General features: G+C 41.1%; 2 protein-coding genes across 2 annotated transcripts in view; one reads left to right on the forward strand and one right to left on the reverse strand.

The window, feature by feature from the left end:
- The window catches only part of loxl2a (lysyl oxidase-like 2a), a gene marked incomplete at its 5' end in the record, with an annotated part of 39,595 nt that extends 37,766 nt beyond the window's left edge, over nucleotides 1-1,829 (forward strand). Inside the window, one exon of the mRNA XM_080727516.1 lies at nucleotides 1,712-1,829. Coding sequence (XP_080583642.1) covers nucleotides 1,712-1,782 — 71 coding nt within the window. The 3' untranslated portion in view covers nucleotides 1,783-1,829. The remainder of the gene's footprint in view (nucleotides 1-1,711) is intronic.
- On the reverse strand, nucleotides 470-13,717 carry r3hcc1 (R3H domain and coiled-coil containing 1; the record flags this gene model as incomplete). Its single annotated transcript, XM_080728197.1, has 10 exons — nucleotides 470-1,326; nucleotides 5,320-5,454; nucleotides 5,597-5,692; nucleotides 5,786-5,856; nucleotides 5,987-6,159; nucleotides 6,662-7,424; nucleotides 7,915-8,052; nucleotides 8,155-8,284; nucleotides 9,663-9,735; nucleotides 13,613-13,717. 9 exons carry the CDS (start codon nucleotides 13,715-13,717, stop codon nucleotides 5,345-5,347), a joined length of 1,659 nt encoding a protein of 552 aa, XP_080584323.1. The 3' UTR covers nucleotides 470-1,326; nucleotides 5,320-5,344.

Raw genomic sequence — 13,717 nt, forward strand, 5'->3', positions numbered from 1 at the left:
TAATATTTCTAGTGGAGTCAATGGGACAGTGAATATACAAATGGCCATAACTTTTTTTCGCGATGTTTCCGGCAGAGCAGGCCTCTCATTCTGTGGATCTTAATGACCAACCTAATAGATAAAACTGAAATAAAAAGTACGGCAGAAAATCACAGGTACCCCTCTTTTCTTTGAGCTTTTGGCCATGTGGGTCCTCGACTAATATGGTTATAACTTTAAGAATGCAGGGTTGCATTATGCATGTGTAAAATCAGATTTCTTCCAAGGCAAAAAATATTTACAAATTTAAATATAAAGTTCACACAGGATTAAAAAAAATCACCAAGTTAAACTGTAAATGCTCTTCTTGACTGATGAGGAATGTCATACCAAGTATTACTGTTGCAATACTAGTCAAGACCTAGACCTGTAGCACCCTCTATAGGGCAAATGAGGAATTCCCTTTCAAATAGAAAAACAAAACAAAAGAAACAATCAGTATAAAATGTATTTTTTAGACACTCACACATAATAAATAAGAAATTCTTGGCATTCTGTAAAATAAAATAAAAAACGTTCTTTAAAATTAAATACTGAATGAAGAAAAAACAACAAAACAATGAACTCTTTCAACATAAATGGTACATCCATTATAGGATACTTTAAATTATACAAAGTACTGGGGAGCCCTAGGGGGTCCTCTGAGTTACTACAAGAAGGACCGCCAAATCTTTGTGGGATAGAAACTTTTTTACATTAACAACTTGAACCCTATCATCCCTATCCCTCTGAGGGGAACAGATTTTCGTCTGCTGTTCCCAAAGTGGTTTGGCATAGAGGGAAGAAATAGCAGTTTACCAAGTATTGAGGGTTAAAGTGGTTCAATGTCACATAAACATGAATCCAACATAATAGAAAAGTGTAAATCAAACATTTACAAACTCGAACTAAACTTGTCTATGAAAACATTTAATCCGTCCCTGCTTCATCTCTCTCAGCTAGGCCGTCATTAAACTGAACAACGTTGAAGACCCCTGAAGTATATCAAATATATATAGCTTTCCCTTTTTAAGAGCTTCATTAAATCCAAACAAAATCTTAACATGGTATATTTAAAGTGTGTTTCAAATAGACCAGGTGGAACGAGAACTAAAATACAAACACCCTCTTTCTAACGAGTTCTGCATTCACAACTGCATTTGACTTTGACTTCTGCACACAAACTGTTCTTAATAAACTCTTTCAATTCAACCAAAAACAAGCTCAGCATCAGCTGAATGAAGCCTCCATTAAACCCTGGACAGCTCCTGTAGATCCCATCTCTGTAGTATTGGCTTGTTGTTCTGCCTAGAAGAAATCAGAATGAATCCGATTAGATACTACTATATATGCCTATATTTGAAAGTGTACAGTATGGATGGACAGGAAACAGGGAGAGAGAGAGAGAGAGATGGGGAGAGACATGCAGTAAACATCGTCTGGAACGGGACTTGAATCCACAATGCACTGTCAGGCTACATTAGAGCCCATAAGTGCCCGGACGGCCAGAATCTTCATTTTCAATCAGTAGAAAAAAACCTAAATTTAGAATGTTGTGACAGCGCAAAAGTGTTTTAATCTCTACTTAATAACTGCTTTTATCTAAATGTGTTTGTTTTTTGTTTTTGTTTAAGTTTTTGGTTAATAAAAGTTCATATTTGCATTCACATTTGGACCTCTCTGCCTCCCTCAGGTGGCTCACTAAGTTCAGAGACAGAGGAATCATTCCCTGGGTTGTTGACCAACCAGCTGTCACACAGGTAGGCAGGCCCAGGACAGTGTTGGCAGTTGGACATTAAACACAGCAACAGGTGGGAGGACCTTGACGAAGCAGCCACACCAAATGAACACTTGACAACCACTAGTGGAGGCTGTACTCCTCATTGCTGGATTGGTGCCTCAGCTCAACTTTTACAATGGACAATGGAAGAATGAATTGCTTTGCTTGCTGTTGCTATTAATTATATCTGACAGTGACGATACAAAATAACTGCAATATTATATAACCAGGGTCTGAATGTAAAAAACATTTGCTCACCAGCCAAATGTTTGGTAATGAAAAAGAATTCCAGACAAAATATATTTCTTTAACAGCCAATGCATTCAAGTCAACCGTACTATGAGCCATGGCTGACAGTGCTGAACCATCAAAGCTGATATTTTGTGGCAAAAAAACAACAAAAGTCACCGGTCATCCTCTGGCGTCTGGCATTTTATTTTAAAATGCAAAATATGGTTATGGGTGGTATGGCCAACTTGGAAGGATTAAAGCAGGGGTGCCCAAAAGGTAAATCATTATCTACCAGTAGATCACAAAGGCTGTGCAGGTAGACCACATGATATGCGCCTATTTTTTATTTAAATATAGACGAAATATTTATAAACAAAAATCACAAAACCCCTCTTTTTGGCACCCGTCACTTGAATTTAGGTTATTTGATTGATTGACATCAAGAAGGGCCTGTCAGCTCCCCTCGCGGCTTCTAAAGTAAGCAAACCCCCCCAATGCAATGATTTGTTTTCAGTAGCATTTGAATCAGAAGCATTACAAAGAACCCAAAAACCTACCACTTCCATACAGAATGGGATGAAGACTTTTTCTCCCATTATTTCCCATTCCAAGTGTGTTAGGATTTAGGGTGTTTGTCTTATAAGTAACGCCAGTGCCGCTAGTCCAAAGCCCCCTCAGGTAAAACATTTTTGGTTGGGGAGATCATGTTGAGCTGGTCCTTTTAAAAGTAGCTCTGAAGTAAAAAAAAAGTATGGTCACCCCTGGATTAAAGTGTCGTGTGGCATCCAAAATCTACATGCCAAAAGTCTACCAGAATGTTTTGCTTGGCTGATATTAATTTCAGACCCTGGGTAAATCCTATTAAATGTACTGTTAACTTTGCCCTTGTTCTTAATTACAAATGTGTCAGGTTGGGCACGCAAAAGATTTTTTGAAGTTTTTGAGTTAAGCAACATAGTTGCCATTCCATTTAAATATTCATGCTTTAAGAAAGCTTCTGACATCCTTTGACTATGATATGGGATATTTCAGCCTGATATGATATGAAGGCATGAACCATATCTAGTCTGGTGCTAAATCTGGTTCTCAGAATCTTGTAGCGTTTCTTCCCAGTCTTAAAGCAATCTTGAATGAGCAACATATCCTTCACACAATATGCACCTATGTAATAGGATATTTAAGGGTTTCAAAGGGATAGTTTGGTTTTGGAGAAACCATATAAAGTATTTTTCCTATTTACACACACACACACACACACACACACACACACACACACACACACACACACACACACACACACACACACACACACACACACACACACACACACACACACACACACACACACACACACACACACACACACACACACACACACACACACACACACACACACACACGTGTATTTTGAAGTTACTGTATGTAGAACAGTGAGAGTAGCTTATTTTTAGCTCAATCCCTGGATTTCTGTGGGCTCATGCTGCAGCTTTAGACTTCTCCGAAGCTGATGATTTAATGCCATGTACTTAGCATAGTGTAGATAACTTATCATTTTGGCATGACTTTTTAAATGTATTATATACTGTGTATATATACAGTATATATTATCCCCTGTGACCTTTGCTAATCTCATTACTTTGCTAATAGATACATTCTTTATCATTTGTAGTTTTGTTAGACCAGCAATGCATCTTAATGCGAGGTTCTCTCTGCTTTTGAGAGCTGCTGCTACTTCATCCCATAGACATCCAGGAATTAAAGTAAGTTAGGCTATGCTCACTATTCACCATACTAAACCCCATACTACACAACAAAAACAGACTTATCTCTTTAAGCTGTGATGATTGAAAACACCCCCCAGGGTGAATAAGTATATCATTGAGAATAGATTTGAAAGTAAAATGTATTGTGTGTTTATACGGTAGATTTATCTTCATAGCGCATCCCCCTCAGCTTTTTTTTTATTTTTGTTTTGTACGTTTGTTAAATTATTACTGTCAGGGACTTTCATGTGATTTCTTGGATGTATTGTAAAAGCCACAATGTTTTGTGAAAATTCCTTTGCATTGTTTTTTGTGATGTAGTCACTAGAGAGGCTCTTCATTTTACAAGGGTACTCTTCAATAGCTGAGATTTAGCTGAGTGATTGTTTCCGATGTGTGTGCATTGTTGTTGAATGTGAGAAAAGCATAAACGTTTTCTGTAATAAAAGAATGGAAGCAGACCTCAATGTCTATGATGAAAAGGCTAATATGTTGTACTGAAATGGATGTTTTGTATATAACTTGTAAAAGAAACAAATCTAATGATATAGTAAATAGCTTATGCAAGAAAGTGATTTATTTGGTTATAACAAACCGTTTTTGTGAAAGGGTTAAAGCTCTATATTTAGATAGTAATCATTACCAATTTCATCCAATCAGGAGACTGGAGAGTGGAGAGAGAACACATTTATCAGCTTAGATTTTATTATTGCACTTACACTTTTGTCTGCTCATTTCTTTGTGTACATCACTTCCAATTGCACTTATGTATTATGTATCCTGTATGAGTTCTCTCTCCCAATTGGATAAAACTGATATCCCAAAGACACAAACTATTCTGTTTACGGGCCTGTTACAGAACACTCTTTACCAATGATTACAATCAGAATATACAGCAATTTAATGCTTATTTTAACCAACCAAATCACTTACTGCACCTTTAATTCACTATTTAGACTACCAGGAAGCAGACTGTGAGGAGAGCGATGCATTCAGCAACCCTTTCACACCTGATTTCCTGACTTCATTCGACTTACAGTCTGTAGTAGTCTGAACAACAAAGTTTGTTGTGTGGCCAACAATCAAAAGAATGGCATCTGCAGCCATCCTGACTGACAGATATGCTGTGTGAATTTCGCGTGTATCTAATACCCACCAGGCTCTGCGGAAGCTTCTGATTGGCTGAACCGGAGGTAGGAAGCGCTCCGTTGTATCAACTTGGACCACGTGGAGGTGGCGAAAGTCGGGGGGAGGGGTGTAGATTTACTATTCTGTCCATAACGGCGCATCACTCTGTAACGGCGCCGAGTCGGCTCATGCGACCGTCGCTGCGCTCGTCTCGGCAACTCGCTCGCTGACGCTTGCTCGGCTATGTCACACGTGGCTCATGGTCGCCTGAGATGGCGCACCTCCGTCATCTCCACCGAAAACAAGCGCTCCTTTACAAGAACCTAACTGAACCCTGGTGGGTTGCGGAATCACGCGTGAATTTCATGCTGGGCCTGGCTTTATGGATACCCCCATTACCTGCGTTAAGCAACAGTGCTCCTCTTTAGAATCGTCTGGTTCGTCCTCCTCTCTGCAGCCCCAGAGCTCTGGTCACCATCCGCCTGGCGACAGTAGTGTCTGTCCGAGGACGCTCCTTCACTGGCTGGATAAACTCTTAACAGGCAAGAGAGCGACAAATATTTTCAAATAACACTAGTACAGGGGTTCTAAAACCTTTTTTAAAGCACATATATTATGAGCGATATTTGACGGCCCTTTAACTCAATGAGACTTGTAATCTCGCTGTTACCCTTACCGGCTCGACTGATGGCTTTGCCTTTAGCTTTTTTGCTCCCTTTAGACAGTGTACGTGTCTTCAGGAGAGGATGGCTGATAGAGAGGGCATCGATTGCTGCATACAAAACAAACAACAAAGGATATACTTTAGATAGTTATTTTAACTGAGCAATGAATTGGCAATATTCACTATGAATAGAGACGATACCTGCAGATCTGCTGGAGAAAACACCCAAGGCATGCGTGTTGTCTACCCACTTGATTTTAAACCCACCATCACTGAGGGAGACAGAAATTAATTTATTATTAGATAAAATAAAAACAGTTATTTTTGACAGCAGACATTTTAACGGGTAAATGTGGTGTACTGTGAAAGAGCTCAGATGAGATTTGTTCTACTCTCTCTGACCTGTATTCTGCAAAGGCATCCAGCAGGTCATCGGTTGTGAAAGAAACCGGAAAGTCATAGATTTCAATCACATGGCCAAAGTCTTCCAGGTTGATCCGCACGTTCTCAAAACAGGAGTAGTCGTTATGGGCATGCTCAAAGCAGACGTCCACATTTTTCAGGTATGGTATAATCTGAAAGGACATAAAGAACACCCTTTTTATTTTTCTTCCACATAAGGAGTAAACCTTGCCAGGATTCCCATAGGAAAGAATATGCATGATGGATTTACCATAATTACTAAAGACAGATCTTTATTCATAATTTTACACAAAGATGCATTTGCATTTCTGAAGAGTGCTTCATCAGGTTTGTTTTAATAACTTTCTGCTGTGCTTAAAGGAGAATTCAGCAGCCCATTGTTGACAACACTCTGTGGAGAAGTCTTTGCCATTATGAAGGACAGATTCAAACAAGAAAAAGGAATGGTCGAGTAATACAAATAAGCGATTTAGCGTAAAATCCCACCGCTCTCGGTCGGAGTTGCAGAGGACTCGAGATGAAAAAAAAAAAAAAAAAAACGTACCAATCAGATTAACGTAATAAAATGACTGACTAGTCCAGAATTGTCATTTAAAATAGTTTTATAAGACAATTAAGTCAACAGCGGTTCTTAGTAGGGCCTATGTACTGTACCTCTTGAAAAGTGGAAAAGGTGACCTCTGTGTTTGCGTCTGTTGGGTTAGGGCAGCATGACACACCACCCTGTCTGTTTGCGTCTGTTGTGTTAGGGCAGCATGACACACCACCCTGTCTGTTTGCGTCCGTTGTGTTAGTGTTAGGGCTGCATGACACACCGCCTTGTCTATTTGTGTCCGTTGTTTTAGGGCTGCATGACAAACCACCCATGTACTCCTTCTCATCGTCCTCCAGAGTCATAGCAACAAAATATGATAGAGGCATGTTGGACATGTCCCAGACCTCTTCTTGCTTCATGCACATGTTCTGCTGCTCATCGTGAGGACAGGGCAGTGAGCTGTTGCTGGAGCCGTCGTCAACACAGTTGGCTATGCTATTGGGCGTGCTGGGGAGCGACTCACAGTTGGAAATGTTTGTGGATGTTGTGCTCTCTGCAATGTCAGACGAGGAGCACGAACATGAACAGGAGTCAGAAGAAGCGCTGGTGCTGCAACAGCAGCTGCAGTTACAACCATCGTCTACCGGTATGCTGGAAAACTTCTCTCGGGGAAGCGGCAGGCTTTGGAGGGCCTGTCTCTCCCTGGAAGCCCTCGGTACATAGAGCGGCTGGTCAGGCTTCCGAGGTGCCCGGCGGATGTGGTTTGGGGTCGGTGACGTAGACTTGGTCGCTTTCTGCGTTCCCCCTCTTCCTCTTGGCCATGAGGGCTCCTCATACGGGCTGTTGTTCACCTCTGTGTCACTGTCTTCTTCTAACTCACCCCTATTACAGGATAAAGTTAAATTAAATTAAATGGAATGATACTGTGGTATCCTTAAAATAAATAAAAAGACACCAACCCCGACAGCTTCATAAAAGTAGTAAAGCTGGTGATAAAGTTTTGGGAATCACACATACACCTACTAAAAATACACCTTTTGCCAATATAAGACACAAATTATAGCTATTTGCATTCTAACAAGATACTGTATGTAACAAAGAACATCTACAATGTGTTGGTGTGATGCATCATCTCTACCATACTGCAGTGCCGTGGCATTTACACCATTATGAGCAGGGCATGAAATGGCATGCATTTTCTCTTTAAAAGCAGCAGTTAGAGTAAGAGAGCAAGATAGATAGAGTTTTTATTCCGTGGGGGAAATTCAGTCATCAATGGCAGTTACAGTAGGAAAAGGAGGTACAGGGCATATTACAAGCAAAAAAAGAAAGGTCAATATCTTGATAAAAATACATTTAAAAAAAGGTATACCTGAGCTCAGAATAGCAGACTACCACCCTGCGGCTCCAGCCTTCCCCAACTGAGAAGGTGACAAGTTCTGGGTGGTTCTCTGTGGTCTTGTGGGTCAAGAACCGAAGTCGGCTCGAAAGAGGGGGGAACAGTAGCACACTGAACAGAGAACATTGTGACAAGTATTAACAACATTAAACGTATGGAACAGGTAACACATGCTCACAAAAAATAAACTTGAGAACAGTCGAATAGTCTTACCTTTTGCGGTTCCCTTTTTTCTGGTACGCATCCAGCTCCTCAAGGACAGTATGGACGAACTCATTCTCTTGTTTAGGGAGATAGGTCCCATCGATGCAAGGAAACGCCAGGGTGGACAGGAAGATGTATCCTGTTGACAGCGCGGCATAATTAAAAGTGTAACCCACCACCAAGACACACAATTATTTGATTATTCTAGCTCAGTTAGTGGTTCTCAAACGTTTTAATTTCAAAGGAGCCCCATAAGAGTCACACACCTTTAAGCCAGGATATAAACGAGTCAGATCAACGACTTGAGGCTGCTTCAACCCTTTGAAAATACTTCATTTTTGTCAAAAATATAAATAACTTTATTATTATTTAGGGTTTAGGCAAATTAGGGCTGATATAAAGCCTATAACTGCCACATGACTTTGCTAATGTTTCTTTCTGTTTAATTGCCAGGGTTCTCTTCGAGGTTGTATCTAGACAAACTAACAAACAGTGTAGTGCAGTGGTTCACAAACTTTTTCATGTCAAGGACCCCCCAGATACATGCATTATTAAGCTACGGACCCCCATTTAATGGCATTTCTATCCCTGGCTAATATGACAAATATGCCTTAATACATTATAATTGTCCTCTATAACTACAATGTAAAATTAAAAACACCTTAATTATTTGATTTCTTCTAGAAATAGCTAATCTTTCACTCAATAGGAGAAATGCCCGTCGCAAGTCGATGATGTTATAAATGTAATTTGTGATCTATCCCTATGGAATTTATGGCATGCATGTGCAAATAAAAATAAACATAATACTTCCTACAGTTAATTATGAGCATCAAATCAATATTTCAAATGTGTTTGTGTTTTGTTTTTTGCACATGCATGCCATAAAAATGACACATGACATTTATGACATCATCAACTTGCTCGTGGGAAGTCACTCAACAGTCCTGTGTACCAGCTGGTTCTAATGTTAGAAAGCCTGGTAGGCGAGGTTACAATAATGTAGAAGGCAGCACGATGTTATTGAAGACAAGCGCTTCCAAAGTTCAATACTTGGAGAAAAGAAAAACATGTTTGCTCGGATTTCTTGACAGAAAGTATAACATGTATATGGTGGATTTTTTCTGAAACAAACACGTTGCAGATAGAAACAGCATAATTCAAGCGATATTGGTGAATGTGACGTTGTTTAATACAATCTTAAAAAACCCGCTTTGATGCATTGAATCCCTGCATTGCATGCATTGAAATGAGAGGTATTGCAACCCTAGATTCATCACATTAAAAAAATAATCTAGTGTTGCAATTTGCGGCTACCCATAAGGGTCCATTTGGTTCCAAACTATCATTTAGCTGGGGGGCCCCCTGGAAATCCCTCAAGGACCCCTGGGGGTCCCCGGACCGCAATTTGAGAACCGATGGTGTAGTCAACAACAAGACGATTAGCTCTTAGCATGGATATTCTAGAGGAGAAAGCACAGCTCAATTTAAACAATTAAATCAAAACGTTAGCTTACCCACCAGAAAGGAAATGGTTTCAAGTGTATCGCAGGTACGGGTGCACAGTAGTAGTGATGACAGTAAATAGGCCTAGATACGATGATAGTGAAGGAGATGAACGCAGTGCTAACAGAGTTCCACGCACCGCTAGCGATGTTAATGTGGGAGAGTGTTTTTAGCAGGTCTTTCAGTCCGAGTGTATCAAAAAAGCAACTGGGTTAAGGCAGCGGACGCTTATGATTGGCTGCGCGGAGTTCACGAAAGTCGGGGGGACGGAGACACACCTAAACTAATCCTAACCTAATCCTAACACTGGTGAATGCTAACCTGGTGAAATGCTAACCTACAGACGCTGGTGAATGCTAATCTGGTGAAACGCTAACCAGCCGACGCTGGTGAATGCTAACCTGGTGAATGTTAAACTGGTCGGACCAATGGTGCTTAACCCAGTTGCTTTTTTGATACAATCGGACTGAAAGACCTGCAAAAAAACACTTCGCCTCCCGTTAGGATGTAGGCGTCGATTGGCGTCCAGATAATCAATGGTGAATTAGCCCCACCTTGTGCTCCGGAGTGAGATTGACGATCTCTCTCTCTCTCTCTCTCTCTCTCTCTCTCTCTCTCTCTCTCTCTCTCTCTCTCTCTCTCTCTCTCTCTCTCTCTCTCTCTCTCTCTCTCTCACACACACACACACACACACACACACACACACACACACACACACACACACACACAAAATGAGTAGACAATAATATTACCAGAAACACATAAAGAACTAGCCCTTCTGAATGGGATGTACAACAGTACAACATCTGTTTAGCCAGCTCCTTTTAGAATGAAATCCACATTTTTGGAATAATAATCATACCATCAGCCAAAATGGCTGTAAAATATAGCAGTAATCTCTCTTGATCTTTTAAACGAAACGTGGCAGCCAACAAAACCAGAGTAATATGTAGGCCTATATATTTACACATTTGAGAACCGCTAGAACCAGTGGACTCCTATGCCTGCATATGCCATAGTGCATAGTGTCATAGTAAATCAGTCTCATACATATTCTGAAGAAAACCTGGAGACTTGACAAAACATTGTTCAATGTGTAACACACGTATTCTGCCTTTTGTATTTGATGTTATGCTTTTGAAACTGATATTATCCTAGATAAAGTACTATGTTCTATCCGTCTGTCTTTCAATGTTATATGAGATACTTAAAGTGTGGTTCCTGTGGAAATAAGCCTCGGCTTTCTAGGATCTCCTTTTAGTTGACCTTGTACCAGTGATTTGTACTGTCATGAAACTGTACTTTTTTCTATTGCAAACTTCTAATAAATTCTTCAATCAATCAATCAATCAAAACACAGAATATCATTTTATGCAATATGTACTGGGGTCCTTGCTGCTTCTCTCTCAGTTAAATGGTCCTTCACCTGAAAAACGTTGAAAATCCCTGGTTTAGTGCACAGTCGAGTCAGTGTCAACCAGAGGTGTAGTCAATGCTACTTTTAGAAGTGGGGGAGCACATCTATCCTGCTTGTTTCTCTCTACACAAAATCAGACAGGGTCCGGGCCCCTGATAGGTTCCCTATAGGCCCCTGTGGTGTGACTATTCTCATTGATTGATTGATTGATTGATTGATTGAAGACTTTATTAGAAGTTTCCATAGGAAAAGGGACAGTTTTGAGTACCAAGTCATCTGCGAACAGGAACAGGTTGCAGTCACAAGCAGATGCCATGTCGTTTACATTAGGAACAATAGAGGCCCTAGTATGTTTCCTTGAGGAACACCACAGCTTACTAGGAGGGGGGGGGACAGGGTTCCATTCACCTCCATCACCTGTTCTCTCCCCACTAGGAAGGATTGCATCCAGCTCACTGCTGCACTATCAAGACCGATAGATTTAAAATTGAGCACCCGGTGCTACATTTTTTAAACACCTCGCCAGTTGTCACTGTGGCGAGTTTAAAAACATCTTTGCATACTCCTAGATTTCTGTAGTATTTATTGACATGCTCTTTGCCATACTAGAGATGGACTGGACAGTTTGTGGCTGGTGGTAAAGTAGATGTTAAGACAATTTGCCACATCAAGCTTGTCTGAAATGAAAGTGACAGCCGTTTTGATGTTTATGTTGTGGAATAGGGTTTCCAGTTTAGAACTGCAGCCTAGTTGGTTGTTAAGTCATGCCAGAAAAATCTGTGATGCCAGACCCCTAAACAGTGTTTGTGTCAAGTTTGGTGCGAATTGGAGCAATGGCCTTTATTTGGGCCACAAGTGGCCCCTAGTCACTGTTACTATATTTCTCATTACATGGCAGGCCACAGGACAGTGTTTGTGCCAAGTTTGGGCCGGATTGGAGCAATGGCACGCGGTAGACCCCTAAACAGCAGTAGTGGACAGCAGCAAAGTATATTTACTTGAGTACTGCTGTTGTTAACTACATTTGTTGAGTATCTGTACTTTACTTGAGTATTTTAGTTTCAGCTCATTACAAACTGTATCCATAACCGCACGCGTAGCCACGTAGTCGGACGTCGACTCGACATTGTCAGACTTATGGGTAGCTCTGGTCCATAGCGTTAGTGGAGTTCTCCTCCACTAACTCTATGGCAGCCCCTTCACTCCACTTAATTTCTTTTTGGGGTTAGGGTTAGCTTCTGAATCGTTAAGTTAATTTATGCACTCAGAATTTGGTCTGGAATACTTTTGAACAAATGTTATCAATGGGGCGTGGCTGTGGTGCAGCTGAGGTGTTATGGAAGCCCCTGCAGGTTTGCTTTGATAAGAGGTTAAACTCATCCGTGTAGTTGAGTCTGGTGTCTTATCTTCCTCTGGTCCCATCTTCCTCTTGACAACACAACACAGATTCCCTGTGGGGTTCAGGTCAGGCCAGTTGGCTAATATTTTGAGATATGTTTGATTTTCATGAGCTGTATGCCATAACATTTTCACTGCATGCACAATGAATCTAGAAAATATGAAAGTCTTTTTTTTTTTTAGATTAATCTGTACTGTATATATTATTGATATATTTTGTACATGGTAATTTGCACTTTGGAATACTTACTTTCGCTTGTAGTTGAGTAGCCTCGCGTAGCCAGGCTTACTCATCTGCAAAGAGAAAATCTGTGAGGCTGAGACAGCATAGAACGGTGCTACTTCCGCCGGGGAGAATTTTCACGGATGTTATTGTTTTTTTTCCAGTGTGGTGTAGGCTATTCCCCGGAATCCCCACTGGCGGAAAAAAAATGTTCTACTCCTCTCGACCCTTCGGATGCTCATAATAAACAATATCCAAACAAAAACATTCTGACAAAGGACACCTATTAAGAGCGAGTTAAGAGCTACAATCTATTTAGGTTTGTTTCGCTGGCGGATGTAAACAGACCTGCACTGTGTGACTAACTTCCCTTAACAGCAGCACTTCCGCCACTTCAGTTATGCAGCCCACAGTGGATATTGTGTCCAGGGTGGTAGTTAATAATTGACAAAGTCCTCGAGTTGAGTAGGCTACATTGCCCACCACTGCTGCAGAGTTTGGTACAGATTGGAGCAACGGTGCACTTGTGGCCCCTGGTGTGACCATTCCCATGACAAATCCCTAAACAGTATCTGGGCCAGCCAACTTTGGTGTGGATTGGAGCCATGGTATGTCTGTCTGCCTGGCACTCAGGGGCCCGTTGTGGCTATTCTTATGGCGGTCACCTGAACAGTGTTTGTGCCAAGAGATTGGTGCGGATGGGATCAACGGTGTGCTGTGCAGCCCCGGATGTTATTTTTGTGCCGCCCACAGTTGACCCACCCTCTGCAATTTTAATATAGGGTAGGATATATATTGCACAAGTAGAAGTTGAATTTTTTGATGTATTGTGCAGCCCTACCAGATAAGCGCTGAGAAAGTGCACGTTTCTAGTTTAAGTGAATGGTGCATTTTTTTTAGATAGCGCCTTTCTTTGTCCATACCAACTCTGGGGCAGCCCCGGGATCGAACTTGGAACCTTCCGGTAGCCAAGCAGCCACTCTACCCCTGAGCCACTGTGTCATGGACAGACCAGCTGACACGAACAT

The sequence above is a fragment of the Nannobrachium achirus genome (genome assembly GCF_963921795.1).
Source record: "Nannobrachium achirus genome assembly, chromosome: 6".
Lineage (NCBI taxonomy): Eukaryota > Metazoa > Chordata > Actinopteri > Myctophiformes > Myctophidae > Nannobrachium > Nannobrachium achirus.